We start from the raw sequence: 18001 nt of genomic DNA, 5'->3' as shown, positions 1-18001 counted from the left end.
CGGCCCAGCGCACGGGACACAGCAGCAGCCCTAACAATTTGCATTAAACAATCTAGTTATTTCCATAATTATACATTGTATAAAAAAACACAACCATACTGACCCGGTATATAAAACAAATACATTAGTTCCCAAAGTTATGTCCATCCTCAAGGCCCAAAATAGGTTTTTCTTTTTGTTTGTTTGTTTTTGTACAAGCCATTTATATTTTTATACCAACTTAACATGTTTCCTTTAGACATCTATTGTCAAGAAGAACTACATGTGATCATTTTAATCCTTCCTCAGAACTGTGGATCTCCATGGTTTTGTTGCTTTCCTTTGACTTTTTTTATACACTCCATGGCAGTCTTTAGATGAACTGGTGCACAGAAGGGAATTGTATATTGTAGATGAAGCTGAACTAATGCTTTCTAAAGCCATGCTATCAAGTCCTTGACACCTGAGTCCATGCCTCTTTTGGTACATGACAGTACCCCGCTGGCTTAGAAACAGCTTATTGCCATTGCATGCTGTTATTTGGGCTATTATCTACATCTAGCAGCTTTGTTGATGTGTGATCACTGTATATAAACTTTACATCCAACCAGGTGGAAGGACACTTTAGGGTTTATATCATTGAAATCCTAATGCTTAGAAAGAGAACACACTTTTCTGTTTATTGTGTGTATCATTATCACATTGGGAACCGCATCACAGAAGAGAAAAACATCCAAACATGTAATACCAGTTGAAGTTTTGTTCCAATGAAGAATACAAAAATATTTTTAGCCAAAGAATTATTTATTGTAGCCATCACTAAGTAATATTTTATTCATATTTAAAGGATGTGACCTTGAAGTCACCTTTGACAGATAGGTATGTGAGTTTATCATAGCCATGGCGATTTGGAAATGAAATCTCATGACCATCAGGAAGTTTCACTTCAAACTTGTCTCCAGCGAATTTGATGGAGATCTGTGAAAGAGAAAGCAAATATATGAATACATATATAAATATCTAAGGGGTATTACAACCAATCCCCTGTCAGATGACTGGGTCCCACCAATCAGACTCCCCATAATCATGAAAACTGGGACCCAAAAAGAGACTATGGTCCCCATTTTTAGATCGCTGTGATCCTGACGGTCTGACCTACCGCGTTCTGATACTTATCCTGTGGATAGAGGGAAAATGTTTTACATTGGAATACCCCTTTAAGTGAGATCCCCAAGGGTAGGCTTCTAAATAGTTAAACACATGGACAATTGTCCACCCAAGACACACAATAAAGTTTTACTAGAAGAAAGTCTATCTCTTGCTGCTTGAAATGTTCTCTATTATCTATCTCTTCCAATTGCTGTGTTGGCTATTGATTCATGGAGGACAATTCATAATCCATAAACCTCAGGCTGCACGGTTCTGTGACTTAAAAGGGTTGTCCACAATAAACTGATAATTGCGAATGTGGGAGGCATGAGAGTTATGTATACCTACCTGTCCCACTCCCCTGCCGATTGGCCGCCACAATGTTTTTTAAACATATGGTGATGTCCCGCTCCCTCTGAAAATGGACAGTCTGCATAGACAATATAAGATCCATGCTGACTAGCCATTTCCGGAGGGAGCAGGACGTTACTGACTGTGTTCAAAACACTGAGAGCAGCAGAGAATCGGTGGCCCAAGATCTGGCAGCTGTGAGGAATCAGTACAGGTAAGTATACATCACTGACATGCCCCCTTGCAGCCCGTCATAATCCACAATTATCAGTATATCCCGGACAACCTCTTTAAGTCACAGAAACATGCAGCCTGAGGTTTATCGATAATGAATTGTCCTCCATGAATCAATGACCAGCACAGCTGAAATACAAGAAATAGATAATAGAAAAAAATTTCATGCAGCAAGAGACAGACCTTTTTCTAGTATAATTTTATTGTGTGCTTTGGGTGGACAATACACATTAGATAGCTGTTGGGTAAATATTTATCCGCCCATTAGCTATTTCTTCCAGTTCCAGCTCATTGTTCATGGGGGTGGTAAGCCTCTTCAAGATTCTGCTGGCCTTCCCGGAAATAAAAGGATCTTTCTTTCCCAACAACATGATCCATTAGGAAAGGGTTGGGAGGCCACTACGGACATATAATGGTTCTCCCAAAATTGACAGGTTTGGCCAACACATGTCTAAATGGAAAAATTTTGATTTTTGTTGATGCTGTTGTATATACCTGATATATAGGCTCTGCCTCTAGCATGGCCCATCTATAATCTCATCAGACATACCTTGACTTCAGTCCCTGGGGAAAAGCACATGTGTCCATCTCTTTGTTCTGATTCCCAATTGTTGCTGCGCTTGGAGTTGCAGACAATTGTTCTCTCATGCAGACGCGGGTTAAAATGTAGCCCTATATCGCTGGCACTGCGTCCCAGATTAAAGGAGAAGCTGTAGGGGAAGCATAGAGCCATGGCAGACTGGTAAGATAGTTGTAATCCTGACAAGCACTCTTTAGCCTCGGTACATGGAGATTATTATTTCATAGATTGATTAATAAAGGCAAAAAAGCAGATTGGTCTGGGGGGAGAAGAATAACATTGTGCCTGGGGTAAGTAATGTTTGGGGTAATGTATATTCAGGAAAGTATTGATGGCTGAGCGTCCACGCAAACTGCATTTGTGCCATGCAGGATACAGGATTCATTACTTCTGTTTTTGTTTGTTTTTTTTAGGTACATAGACTTCTAGTTAAAAGGTTTTTCCAGCATTAATCATAGATGGTTCATCATTGACAGGGTGCAGGAGCAATTAGCAGTTCAGATAAGCCACAGCTCCAGCACATACACAATGAACAAGCCAAGCGCCATACACAAAGCTGGCTGCCATATATTTACAATGAATGGTCAGGAATCGGTTAAAGATGTTGACCACTTTATAGTAAAATTGTTCAGTGTGCAGTATTAGTAACTGTACTCACTGTATATACTGATAGAAGCTCCCTGTGTACCTCATGGAGCCTTCATGTCGGCCATCTTGTGGACAGACTCACCACAGAGCAGGGCAGCACAGCCTGGAGGAGGGGAGTCTGATGTTAGCTCTATGAGGTACACAGGGAGCTGCTGTCAGTAAGTGCAGTATAAATTCAAATAGAATACCAATGTTGAAAATGTATTAAATGGAATTTGTTATTCAATTTAAAGGAATAGTTCATTGCTGTATGAATATATTATGTAACAGACAATCTAATCATGAAGGTAAACCCCATTAAAGCTCCTAGTAGATGCTTATCAGGTCCCTTACGGTTAAAGGAGCAATGCTACAAATATCTTACTTCTTTGCATCTCCAGGAAGTTTTCCTTTCAGCTTCAAACTTTCTCCTCGTTTCAGTTCTAGGTTCACAACTTCAAATTTCTCCTGTTTTAATAAAAAGAAGGTAATATTACGCTATGTATTTTGCCTGTGTAGAGGGTCATAATGAAAGTGTACCTGTCACAATGGGCCCCCTCTGGATCAGTGGCGAAGTTCACTGCTAATCCAGAAGTTCAGGTCTCCATGGATACAAAAGACTCAATGATACTGTAATGCTTACCCATTGGATTCAATGGGGGGGCCACACGCATTATTTTCTCATTGCATCTCCATATGCATGGAGACCCGGACTTAGCAGTGGATCTCCCCACTGATCTAGAGGCGGCCCTTTGTGACAGGTACACTTTAAGTAAAATATCATTACTCTTACATCAGCATATGTGAACACAATACTGTATACATGTACTGTTTTTGGCTTCTTGGCTTTAGGGCTGTTATATAAACATTATTTGCTTCTACTGTACATATGAAGTACAATTATTTGCTTTTACTGTACATATAAAATTTTACTGTAAATCCCTTACTGTAAAATTTAGGTAATAGAAACTTTGGGAATTATGATTATAATAATATATTAATGTCATTAAAAAAAACTAATGGGCCAGTTTTCTTATTAGCATAATGTATAAAAGAGATTTAGGCACTGCTTTGAATAAAGGGGTTGTCTTATCCAGAGAACGTCTTAAATTGCCACTGTCCTTTCAAACAACTTCTTCCTATTTGTGATTTTAAATATATTTAATAATGTAATTGTAAATAATTTCATCTACCAAAAATGACTACTTATCCTTGGAAAACAACCCTAAAGTCTTGCCCATTTATATCACTTCGGTCTAATCGGCTGTCCACTGCTAGTTGTCTAGGGAAATCTGTCTCTAGTAACAGGTAGATAAGGACAAATTATTGGAAGTGGGTGCAGGAGAGATGAAGAAAGAGCCTGAAAAAGCCAGGGCTGTGTAACTGAAAACCGAACCAGTCTGACTGTTGAAGACAATCTTCGCTGTTCCTCAAAGGTAAATCAAGGCTTCCCCCTCTTTAAGCCACCTATAAAACTCTTTGCAAAGCTTTGTGCAAATACCAGTGTTAGTGCAAGTAGAGCATGCGTAAAAAATTAGCAAATGTTGGGAGGTCCCCACATACAGTAGATAGTCAGCCAGTCCTGCCAGATTTAGTAGGTTTGGTAGACACATGTCAAATATATAGGTAGGTCTTTAGTTTTCATAATTGTTTGTAATATCCATTGATTTAAACTATAGATTAAGTTGTATACGCAACGCACAAAACATCAAGTGATATATTTGTAATTGATGTAAGTAGTAAAGGCCTCCATTAGGGTTTCCCGTTTTCCGCAGTATTTATTTGCTTTTCAATGAAACCAAGATAAAAACAACAAAATAAAAATAATTAAGGCAAACCATGGCCAAAAGAGATAAGAGAAGATGTCTGAGAAATTCTAGAAGTTATGTCCCCTCTATATATAAAGGTGGAATGTTTTAGCTAACATAGCCATTGATGAAGATAAATGATGAATCATTAATTGCTCCCTGTTTTCTCATATCTCTTCATTTCCATTAAATAGGTTGAAGAGAACAAGTTGATAAAATGCGGCCATAAAACCAGGGAATAGCGGAGAGATAATTATATACTGGTAACCACCTGCTTCATTTCCAAGATAAATAAAGGGCAGAGCTAATGTGCGGCACACAGGCTGGTACGGGGGTGCGGGAGGGGTACCTTGTAAGGGAGATTCATGAACAGGGAAACACTTTGTCATCAATCTCAATTATTTCTCAAAAATGTTCTTGGGCTTACTTTATTAACCAACAATTAGATTGATCTCCTAAAAGGGTTCTCTCATTTAGAAAACACACGTTGAAATTCCCATTTAGGGAATTCGGAGTTAATAGAGAGACAGCCCATTGATTTAAATGGGAACCCTGCAATGCTTCATTTCCCCTCGGATGGTGCAGCAGGGAAAGTGAAAATTTGATGCCAAATTCTTTCCTTCACGATAAGAAACTGATCACTGGGGGGGTCCGAGTGGAGGAACATTCAAAGTAATATATCACTTGATCGGCACACAGCTATTTCTGGCTGGGGACCCTAAAGTACAGTGCTAGCTGCCAGGTTAGGTCACTTCTAGTGATGAGCGCAACTTGCTCATTCATTCTGCATTTCAATACCGATGGCTGAAGAAGTTAGATGCAGCTCTAGGGAGTTCTGGAAATCATGAATATAGCCTATGGCTGTGTCCATGATTTCCCAGACTCCCTAGGGCTGCATCCATCTTCTTTAGCCCCCGGTATTTAAATGCTAAACAATCAGATTCTAGCATGAGTTGTGCTCATGTCTAGTCACTTTTTATTTTCCAAGAAAAAATTGACTGGAATTAGTTTTTTTTTACTATATATACTTGACTGATCTGCATTAGTTTCTCTACATAAGGTCCTTTGACTGTTGGTGACAAAAAAAAGTCAATAAAAATGTCAGCCTTCTTGATCAATACTTTCCCTCATATATCTAAAACATCGTAATAGTACTCAAATATTGACATATATTCCTCAATGTTATCATTAGCTAAGACTTATGACACACTTTGTGCTTTACATGTATAGATCCTTTCAGTAAAAAAAAAAATAATCTATATACACTTAAAGGGAATATATCATCAGATCATCAGAGAAGACAAATACTAGTGGGACTTTGTCATGAGATTTATGCGACCTTCCTGCAAGAGGCTCCCTGGTTACAAACAGTTATGTCTTCTAGAATATTGTAGTAATTCATAAAATATATAGTTTATAGATGAGCTAGGGCACAGGCTGTACCAAGGCATGAACCAGGGCAAGTGCCAATGGGGCGGTCCCTGCTGACTTCTCCCTGCCTTTTAGGTTTCATTCATAGGTCTCACTCCAGAGGGTGCTTTACCCCAAATCAATTTTAGAGCATAACATAGCTGTCAGTGAGCACTATGGTTCAGAAGCAAAAATCTACTGTCATACTGCTCAGTTATTGATTTTATTAGACCTTTACATTTTTTTTTTATTATAGATTATAAAATTCTAAATATTAGAGTTTTTACCCTGGCCTCTACAGTACACACAATAAATTAGCACTTCCTTTTTTCTGCACTTGTTACCTTTGGCGTGTAGACTGAGATAAGATCAGCAGAGTTATCTCATTGGTATTTTTCGAATTTGAAACAATTTAGCTTCATGGCCTGGTATATAGCTTTTAGTGGCCATAAGCATTTCAAATGGTCTAAGTACAGGGAGAAGACAATTTAACCAGTTAGTCAACATTCTACCCCCATTGTAAGGTATATGAGTAGACTTAAGGTGGAGTCCATAGAGAGAGTGGTGACAAATCCTAGGGAATATAGACTGTTAGGGTCCTATTACACTGGCTGATGATGGCTTGATCAATAATGTATAATCGGCGTTTGTTTACTGAGCCTATTACACCGCTTGATTATCTTTTAGCAAGGGCTGCATGGACATTGTTAGCGATGTCTGTGCAGCACAGCACCTGTCCACAGTCACAGTTTTCTCATGCCCTTTGCTTGTTTCCCGGCAATGATTGTTGTCTCTATTACAGGGGTGATTCTAGCCTCTCTGCTGCCCGAGGCGAACTATAGAATGACGCCCCCCCCCCCCCCCCCGTCAATCCGCCCACATTATAATCCACTACTGCCCCCCCCCACTGCTGTCCCCAATAAACATAATGTTTGGTCCCTTTCTGCACAGAGGATGTCAGGAGAGGAGGGGGCTAATCCTATAGGAGAGGTCCCAGCAGCACAGAGGATGTCAGGAGAGGAGGGGGCTAATCCTATAGGAGAGGTCCCAGCAGCACAGAGGATGTCAGGAGATGAGGGTGCTAATCCTATAGGAGAGGTCCCAGCAGCACAGAGGATGTCAGGAGAGGAGGGTGCTAATCCTATAGGAGAAGTCCCAGCAGCACAGAGGATGTCAGGAGAGGAGGGTGCTGATCTTTTAGGACAGGTCACAGCAGCACAGAGAATGTCAGGAGAGGAGGGTGCTGATCTTTTAGGAGATGGTCCCCCTCCTCCCCCCTTATAGATGGTCCCCCTCTTCCCCCCCTTATAGATGGTCCCCCCCCCCTTATAGATGGTCCCCCCTCCCCCCCCCCCTTATAGATAGTCCCCCTCTCCCCCCTCCCTTATAGATGGTCCCCCTGATTTACAAAAAAAAAAATAGATGGTCCCCCTCTCCCCCCTCCCTTATAGATGGTCCCCCTCTCCCCCCTCCCTTATAGATGGTCCCCCTCTTTCCCCTCCCTTATAGATGGTCCCCCTCCCCCCTCTTTCCCCCTTATAGATGGTCCCCCTCTCCCCTCTTTCCCCCTTATAGATGGTCCCCCTCTTTCCCCTCCCTTATAGATGGTCCCCCTCTTCCCCCCCCCCCCTTATAGATGGTCCCCCTCTTCCCTCTCTCCCCCCCCTTATAGATGGTCCCCCTCTCCCCCCCCTTATAGATGGTCCCCCTCTTCCCTCTCTCCCCCCCTTATAGATGGTCCCCCTCTCCCCCCCCCCTTATAGATGGTCCCCCTCTTCCCCCCCCTTATAGATGGTCCCCTCTCCCTTATAGATGGTCCCCCTCTCCCCCTCCCTTATAGATGGTCCCCTCTCCCTTAAAGATGGTCCCCCTCCCCCCCTTATACATGGTCCCCCTCTCCCCCCTCCCTTATAGATGCCCCCTTATAGATGGTCCCCCTCTTCCCCCCCCCTTATAGATGGTCCCCCTCTTCCCCCCCCCTTATAGACAGTCCCCCTCCCGCCCCTCCCTTATAGATGGTCCCCCCCTTATAGATGGTCCCCCTCTTTCCCCCCTCCCTTATAGATGGCCCCCCCTTATAGATGGTCCCCCTCTTTCCCCCCTCCCTTATAGATGGTCCCCTTCCCCCCCCTATAGATGGTCCCCCTCTCCCCCCCCCCCTTATAGACAGTCCCCCTCCCGCCCCTCCCTTATAGATGGCCCCCCTCTTTCCCCCCCCTTATAGATGGTCCCCCCCCTTATAGATGGTCCCCCTCTTTCCCCCCTCCCTTATAGATGGTCCCCTTCCCCCCCCCTATAGATGGTCCCCCTCTTCCCTCTCCCCCTCCCTTATAGATGGTCCCCCCTTATAGATCGTCCCCCTCTTCCCCCCCTACCTTATAGATGGTCCCCCTCTTTCCCCCCTCCCTTATAGATGGTCCCCCTCTTCCCCCCCTACCTTATAGATGGTCCCCCTCTTCCCCCCCTACCTTATATATGGTCCCCCTCTCCCCCCCCCCCCCCTGCACAGCAGATAAAACAAAAACAAAAAACAGCACACAACTCACCTGCCCTCCGTTCCCCCGTCGAGCCTCTCTGGTCTGGTCCCGGCTGATGTGCGGCTGCCCGGGGTGTCCCGTCCTGTCCCCGGCAGCGCGCGCATCAGAGAGCTCCCTGTGTGCCTGTGGCTGTGACTTCCGGCGCACGGGGATCTCTCTGATGCGTGCGCTGCCGGGGACAGGATGGGACACCTCCGGCAGCCGCACATCAGCCGGGGGACTAAGGCTGCATTCCCACGTTCCGTGATCCTGACGGATCACGGACGTGGAATGCATTTACCGGAGTCCCCCTGCGCCCGGACAGCATCTGTAATGAGATGCTGTGAGCGGGGGAGACTGTATTCATAAGCGCCGCGCTGTAGTAACAGCACCGCGCGGCTGATTCATTACAGCGCGGCGCTTATGAATACAGTCTCCCCCGCTCACAGCATCTCATTACAGATGCTGTCCGGGCGCAGGGGGACTCCGGTACATGGTACAATCAGTGGCGGATTATAATGTGGGCGGCCGCCCGAACCGCTCATATTATAGTCTGCCACTGAATGCCGCAGGGCCGTTTTAATACATTGGTGGGCCCAGTGCACAGCCCTCAAGAGTGGACCCCCCCTTCCCTTTCGGCACATTGTATAATGTACTGAATTTGCCCCCACACTGTATCAAGAGCCCCAATACATACAGTAGTTACCTTATAACACTATTTCCACAATACAGTGATTACATATTACATAAAAACTGCACTAAACAAAACAGAAAGATATCACCAATGATACCATTACATAAAACCGCCACATCATGACCCCTAACACTACAATCCTATAACAGAGTGCAGTTACATCCAGTGACTCACCGGGGGCGTCTTCTCCGATCAGAGTCTGTCACCTTTTCTTTTTCTCTCCATCCAGCCTGGGCCACCTTGAAGTCTTCTCCTGGCTGTGAATCTTCTCTCCAGAATCTGCCAGACAAATATTTTAGGCTCCAACACATACAGTAGTTAGGTCCCTTGTACCTCTATACAGTAGTTACACCCCTCTGTACTCCTACATAGTTACACCCCTCTGTGCCTCCATAGTTTTAAGGTGTCCCTGTAGTATATAGCCCCTCATGTGCTCCTCCAGTTATATACAGCCCTCCTGTGCGCTCCCCCATTAGTATATAGCCCCCCTGTGCACTCTCCCCAGTAGTATATAGCCCCCCCCTGTGCTCTCCCACAATAGTATATAGCTCCCCTGTGCTCCCCCATAGTATATAGCCCCCTGTGCTCCCCCATAGTATATAGCCCCCTGTGCTCCCCCATAGTATATAGCCCCCTGTGCTCCCCCATAGTATATAGCTCCCCTGTGCTCCCCAGTAGTATATAGCCCCCTGTGCTCCCCAGTAGTATATAGCTCCCCTGTGCTCCCCAGTAATATATAGCTCCCCTGTGCTCCCCCATAGTATATAGCTTCCCTGTGCTCCCCATAGTATATAGACCCCTGTGCTCCCCAGTAGTATATAGTCCCCTGTGCTCCCCCATAGTATATAGCTCCCCTGTGCTCCCCCATAGTATATAGCCCCCTGTGCTCCCCCATAGTATATAGCCCCCTGTGCTCCCCAGTAGTATATAGCCCCCTGTGCTCCCCAGTAGTATATAGCTCCCCTGTGCTCCCCAGTAGTATATAGCTCCCCTGTGCTCCCCCATAGTATATAGCTTCCCTGTGCTCCCCATAGTATATAGACCCCTGTGCTCCCCAGTAGTATATAGTCCCCTGTGCTCCCAAGTAGTATATAGCTCCCCTGTGCTCCCCCATAGTATATAGCTCCCCTGTGCTCCCCATAGTATATAGACCCCCTGTGCTCCCCATAGTATATAGACCCCTGTGCTCCCCAGTAGTATATAGTCCCCTGTGCTCTCCCATAGTATATAGCTCCCCTGTGCTCCCCAATAGTATATAGCCCCCTGTCCTCCCCCATAGTATATAGCCCCCTGTGCTCCCCCATAGTATATAGCTCCCCTGTGCTCCCCCATAGTATATAGCCCCCTGTCCTCCCCCATAGTATATAGCCCCCTGTGCTCCCCCATAGTATATAGCTCCCCTGTGCTCCCCCATAGTATATAGCCCCCTGTCCTCCCCCATAGTATATAGCCCCCTGTCCTCCCCCATAGTATATAGCTCCCCTGTGCTCCCCCATAGTATATAGCTCCCCTGTGCTCCCCCATAGTATATAGCTCCCCTGTGCTCCCCCATAGTATATAGCTCCCCCATAGTATATAGCCCCCTGTTCTCCCCCATAGTATATAGCCCCCTGTGCTCCCCCATAGTATATAGCTCCCCTGTGCTCCCCCATAGTATATAGCCCCCTGTGCTCCCCCATAGTATATAACCCCCTGTGCTCCCCCATAGTATATAGCCCCCTGTGCTCCCCCATAGTATATAGCTTCCCTGTGCTCCCCATAGTATATAGACCCCTGTGCTCCCCAGTAGTATATAGCCCCCTGTGCTCCCCAGTAGTATATAGCTCCCCTGTGCTCCCCAGTAGTATATAGCTCCCCTGTGCTCCCCCATAGTATATAGCTTCCCTGTGCTCCCCAGTAGTATATAGCCCCCTGTGCTCCCCAGTACTATATAGCCCCCTGTGCTCCCCCATAGTATATAGCTTCCCTGTGCTCCCCATAGTATATAGACCCCTGTGCTCCCCAGTAGTATATAGTCCCCTATGCTCCCCCATAGTATATAGCCCCCTGTGCTCCCCAATAGTATATAGCCCCCGTTCTCCCCCATAGTATATAGCCCCCGTTCTCCCCCATAGTATATAGCCCCCTCTGCCCCCCATAGTATATAGCCCCCTGTGCTCCCCAATAGTATATAGCTCCTCCTCCCATATAACATTGAAAAAAACAAACACTTACTCACCTAGGTCCACGCGTTCCTCTTCTCTTCCCTCTTGTGGCCGCACTTCCTGCGGTCACAAGAGGCTGCACTCCCCTTACCCTCGCGCCGACGCTCCAGTGACGTCGGGCGCTAGAGGGAGAGTGCGGCCTCTTGTGACCGCAGGAAGTGCGGCCACAGGAGTGACTGACAGGGAGGGAGCCAATGGCTCTCTCTCTGTCAGTGTCGCTGCTGCTGCAGCGCTGAAGCGCCGCAGCAGCAGCGGGCGGGCGGGGGCAGCGGCGGACGGGGGGGCCCTGCAGGGGGCGCCATGGAGGGGTAAGTAGATTACCCATCCATGGCGCTCCCCCCTGACAGGCTGGTGGCCGGAGCCCTGTGCGACCGCACTGGTCGCACATAGCAACGGCCGGCCTGCTCGGGGGGGCCCCTTTAACCAGTGGGCCCGGTGCACGTGCACCATGTGCCCTCTGGTTAAAGCGGCCCTGGAATGCCGCCCCCATGAAGACAGCTGGTGGCGCCGCCTGAGGCAGACGACTCAGGTCGCCTCATGATTGCGGCGCCCCTGCTCTATTACACAGAGCGTAAATAAGCCGAATCTGGCTATCTCTCTCTTTTCTGCTGCCTTGGATGAACAGCCACTTAGGAACAGGTATAATATATGTGGCCTTCTGTGTGTGTATACAGCAATATAATAACAAGTATAATAACATTAAAGTAGACTGTTCTAGAAATATAAGATATCAGTGTGTGCGTTGGTATAGATATATGCTGTTTATGCATGAGTTTCTATAGGTGCATGTAATAGTGGTCCAGGATACGGTGGTTTAGTGGTTCCAGGATACGGTGGGGATCTGAATACATGTTATATACATTATTGGTCACATGGTGCTTGGTATCCGAAGGGTAGGAAAGGAGGCAACTGTGTGTGGTTGTGATCTTTATGTATGATATTGTATTTGTATATAATGTGTAGTGTCTTGCCATCTTTATGTTATTAGTAGAATAGTTTTATGTATATCTGTGAGGATTGTACGTTACGTCTGTAGTGTGTGAAGGATTGGTGGGCGTGTATACCATATATAACACAGAAGCAGGGTGTGTAGGAAACAAAGATACCAGGCTAGAAGCGGACGAAAGGGGCTAAATACCCACAAACCAGAATCCCTTTATCAATTATTGAATGGGATAAAGAAATCACTTCAGTTATTTTTTCTATTAGTTATGATGGAGGTTGATACTTTTCGCCATTGACAATAGATGATTATATATAATAACTATTTAGTAATGACAAGGTAGTAACTTCTATCTACTTCAGACGTGCATGTTTTTATTTTATACTATATACGTTATCTCTACCAAAAATAATATACAGGGTGGTCTACAAGTAGGTGTGTAGTATGTGTAATAGGGTTATGAAGGGGGAGATTTATCAAACATGGTGTAATGTGAAACTGGCTCAGTTGCCCCTAGCAACCAATCAGATTCCACCTTTCATTTTCTAAAGAGTCTGTGAGGAATGAAAAGTGGAATCTGATTGGTTGCTAGGGGCAACTGAGCCAGTTTCACTTTACACCATGTTTGATAAATCTCCCCTTTCATAACCCTATTAAACATACTACACACCTACTTTTGGACCACCCTGTATATATATATCCCTAATGAACTCTATCATCATAAGATGTCTCCCTGATTCCTATGGCAGGCGAGATATCTCATTCATAGACAGGCCTCTTTACCACTTGATCCATTTGTGCCATTGAGTTATATGGAAAATAGAAATAACCCCTCTAAAAGTAGGCAAAATGAGGTGCAGTGTTTTCCTACTACATCTTCTCTACTACATGTCTGGCAACTACAACCTCGAGCACCACCGACCTTTGGAAGTGCCGTCCTCTCTATACTTATCAATATTTTCTAATAGACTTATATTTAGAAAATATTGACAGCCTGCACTGCAGGCTGCAGAGTGGATCACGCTGCCTCAATCTCTCCACGGCTATATCTTCTGATCAGAGCAGGTCTCAGCAGTGATCAATAACTTTTGACGTGTTTGATGGCATGTCAAAAGTTATTGTTAATGATAGGTAACTGCAATACTGGACACTGATTGTAAGCAATTATGGAGCTGTTTCTGAAGAAGAAGAAGAAGAAGAAGAAAAAATTCTTTTATCTTATTCAAGATATCCCCTTTAAAAGCAATATTGAGATTATTCGGCAAAACTATATTTGTCAAATAATCAAATAATATTCCCTAAAATTATTATGTCAATGAAATTAATTATAATGGTATACAACACAGATTAAAGGGGAACTATTAGCAGGTTAGACAAATCTAACCTGCTGACACCCTATAGTGCCAGGGATGTTGAGCAGCAAGGTATGTGTCTAACCCTCCTCCTCAGCGCCGGTCCCACACTGTTAGTCAAGGTAAACTCTGCTCCAGAGCACCGTTAGGAGCACTGCCGGGACATCTGGCCTGCCCCTTCTAAACATAATTAATGGAGGGGATGGGACAGATGATGCAGCAGTGCTCCTAATGGTGCTCCAATGCGGAGTTTACCTTGACTAACAGCACGGGACCAGCGCCATGAAGACACATGCCTTCCTCCTCAGCGTCCCCAGCACTATAGGGGGCTATCAGCAGGTTAGATTAGTCTAAATTGCTGATAATTCCCATTTAAAGAAAGCAGATAATGTTAGACAACAATAACAAAGCATTAGGCTATGACCAGAAGGTAGGGAAATTCTTGAAACGTATTATCCTTTAGACGTTGGCGTGGATTTGGTGGAGATTGGATGACATGAGCTGCATTAAAAATATGCTTAATATAATACAACAATTCATGCAGATTGTCATTTACCATTGAGTCAATATAGAAAACTCACAACTTATCTGCAATATAAATTGTTCATACTGGATTTAAAATCCTTAACACAGGCCCATTTTTATGTAGATTATATGATTTTTTTTCCCCCCCTCAACATGTAGGTGAGGATTTTTACAGTATCCCCAAGTGTGAAAAAAACAGGAAGTTGACTTACAGCCATGGTGCGGGGTTAGGTGGAGCGTCTATAGGGAAGCTGCAGAGAAGTAATTCCTTCCAGGATGCTATCCCCTTTTCTATCCTCCTTTAGTTGAAAATTAACTTGAGGACTTTGGACGGTCTTCAATAAAAATGACGGTAACATTGTGACCTAGTGGGACTGGGGAAGTACTAACAAAATCATTTGTCATGAACACGTAAATGGATTTTACACATATAGAGACATCACCGATGTTTGTGGTGACTCAGATCACTATTTTCCTGGCATCAATCAATGTGGAATGTAAGCTTCAAACAAAACCTGTACATTACTGAGGTGGAAGCATCCTACGTGTCCTTCACCTCTGTGGGCCATAGATTCATGAGGATAGATAGCAGCTATAGTTCAATCCAGCCTTCATGTACAAATCTTTACTCTTACAAAATGCATTGTTCTCAGACGGTATTCTGCACGGTCGTAATTTGCATAAACCGGACACATTTTGGTGCCAAAATAACAGCTGTTAAAAAAACAACAACAACAACAACTTTTGAATGTCGTTTTGCAAGGGCTAAAATACTTCTATAATGGTACAGTTGGATTTCTACTCCATTTACAGATTTATCAAAGGGGGGTAAAATTTAGACTGGTGCAAACTTGCCACAGCAACCAATCACAGCTCCTCTTTCCTTTCACCAGAGGCGGAAGCTGAGCTGTGATTGGTTGCAGTGGGCAGTTTGCACCAGTCTAAATTTTACACCCTTTGGTAAATCTCCCCCAATGTCTTTTGGGTTTTTTTCGACTTTTTTTTTTCATTTTATGAAAATATGACCGTCCAAAATTATGGCCATCAAAAAAGCAACAGCAAAGCAGGCAAAAAAGACATTATTATTATTATTAGCCTATAAATGTAATTTGTTTGTAAATCCCTGTACTGTTCATAGCCCCCATTGATCACTTTCTGGTTTTCTCTCTGAACATTTACCCTGTATTATCATGAAACAAAGGGAGAGATTTCTCAAACTGGTGTAAAATAGAATTGTCTTAGTTGCCCCTAGCAACCAATCAGATTCCACCTTTCATTTATCACAGGTCCTTTGGAATCTGAAAGGTGCAATCTGTTTGGTTGCTAGGGGCAACTAAGGCAATTCTACTTTTACACCAGTTTGATAAATCTCCCCCAAAGTGTACACTTTCCCACAATCCCCCTTGCTTACAAACACAGTATGAGCAATATGCTGTTTAAATGATCATGCTTGACCATCTAAGTAGATGCCCTAAGACAGTTGTAACTAAGGGCCGGATTACTTGGCTCGATATTCTGTGTAAGTGAGCACCGATCTACTGAAAGACTACGATCAGCCGTTGATCGTTGATTTTTGTTTTTTTTTACACTGGGTGATATGTCTCCAAATCACCGCAGATAATCGCAGCCTGTAATAGGGCAACAAGGAAAACAAAGCAGGAACACAGGAAATTAGCAAGTATAGATCTTTCAGGACATTTTCAGAAACACTTGTTACATTTAAAATATGCTTTTTTCATTTAGGCTATGTTCACACAACGTATGACACCGGCCGTTCCGTGACTCTGGCCGGGTTACGGAACGGCGGGTCTCTGGCCGGATCATCTCGGCCGGTACTTAAGTACCGGCCGGGTGATCTTTCCGGCCGCAGAGCTCTGATGCAGGCGCATCAGCGTGCGCCCGCATCAGAGCTTACCATAGCCCACAGTGAACTGACAGGTCTTTCTGCGGCCGGAATTCACTGAATTCCGGCCACAGAAAACTGACCTGTCAGTTATTTGCGGGGCCGCACAGATTCCGGCCGGAGCGTATACAATGTGTGTACGCTCCGGCCAGGATCCCATTGCTTAATAGACTGTGTTACGCTGCGCAAAAACTACGGCCATTGTTGCCATCGGCAACAACGGCTGTAGTTTTACGTAGTGTGAACATAGCCTAAAACCTATTTGTTCCTTACCCACGGCTTTATTCATTCTCTATGGAGGAGCCGGAGAAAGCCAAGTACAGCACTTGTCTCTTTCCGGCGGCTCCACCAAGCCAACCCACAGCTGTTCAACACAAAGGAGACGGGGGCCAATCTAGCACTCTATTGGGGCATGGAGGTCAGACCCCTCCCCTCCCCCCCACCCGCAAACTCCTATTTGTCCCCTATCCTGTGGATAGAGGGAATGTAAGGTTTAATCATAGAACCCCTTTAATTTCACATAATGAATCAGTTTAGATTTAGTTATCTTTGTGGTAAAACCCCTTTAAATTTTTGGTCTCTGTTTAGTTGTCTCCAGACACAATTATATTTTCTGTTTCCCAATGTTTGGCATGCATATAAGCCCTTGGTGACGGCATGATTATTCATTGCGACTCCTTTTCGCCTCTGTTTAGACAGTTCTATTACTAAGGATGCTTCGAAACACGCCAGACCCTGTCGCTTCCTGTAACGTACATGGTGTAATGTATATAATTTGAAGCTTACAGAAATAAAGGTTTCTTTTAACTGGTCACCTAAGCACTGAAGAGAATTTTCTTCTTTTATCTGCGGCACTTACGCTTGATTCGAACACAATGTGGAGACCCGGGGCTGAGCAGTGAGCTGATCTATCTTATGCTACTTATCTTTTCCTATTGGTTTAAAGTTATACCGTCCATTTATCTTCATGTTATCAACAATTCTATGGGCAGTTTACATCTGCTCAGTAATACTTCTCAAGGAGATAGACTCTATTTCAATGTCTATTGTCATCCACGTCCATTGAGTCTTGCTGTAAAGCATGTCACTAAATGCTGTTAAAACAGTTTTGGCAAGATGGCTGCCCTCATGTACAATGTACAAAAAGAGAAAAAATACAGTCAGAAAATAGAAACAGATTAGAATAAAAGTACAACTTTTAGTATCTGAGTCTAATCAGTAAAAGAAAAACTTGGTGATACATTCATTCCCTTTCGAGTTTTCTCCTTATCATAGAAGCTACTCCGGCCTAGTACAGAGCTCTGTAGTTGGAACTTCCCTTTTACCACCAGTTGCAATGTTCCAGTTATCAGTAAGAACCATGTTCTCAGAGCGTGTACAGCAGTAATAAATTACTATTCATTTTTAGAAACATTCTCAGATTACTTTATTTATTTTATTTTATTACCTATTCCTTTATTATATTTTATGATTTAGTATTATAAATCTACCTCCAAGTGTTGTAACTACCCATGGGTGTGGACCCATTATCCTGTCTAACCAGTTTGTCTTCACCTTTTATCCCTATGCAACGGGTTACATCTAGAGACGAGCGAACCAGGTTCGGGTTCGAGTCCATCCGAACCCGAACTTTCGGCATTTGATTAGCGGCGGTGGCTGCTGAACTTGGATAAAGCCCTAAGGCTATGTGGAAAACATGGATATAGTCATTGGCTGTATCCATGTT

General features: G+C 44.3%; 1 protein-coding gene across 1 annotated transcript; it reads right to left on the bottom strand.

Annotated features, from left to right (window-relative positions):
- Positions 1-762: 762 nt before the first annotated feature.
- Positions 763-14690, bottom strand: LGALS2 (galectin 2). Its single transcript, XM_069967144.1, has 4 exons — positions 14585-14690; positions 3306-3388; positions 2264-2423; positions 763-957 (listed from the first exon to the last, which is right to left on the bottom strand). Exons 1-4 carry the CDS (start codon positions 14588-14590, stop codon positions 811-813), a joined length of 396 nt encoding a protein of 131 aa, XP_069823245.1. The 5' UTR covers positions 14591-14690; the 3' UTR covers positions 763-810.
- Positions 14691-18001: the final 3311 nt, after the last annotated feature.

Source organism: Dendropsophus ebraccatus, chromosome 4, assembly GCF_027789765.1.
Source record: "Dendropsophus ebraccatus isolate aDenEbr1 chromosome 4, aDenEbr1.pat, whole genome shotgun sequence".
NCBI lineage: Eukaryota > Metazoa > Chordata > Amphibia > Anura > Hylidae > Dendropsophus > Dendropsophus ebraccatus.
Note: the sequence above shows the minus strand (reverse complement) of the source record. Positions and strands in the feature narration are given on the sequence as shown.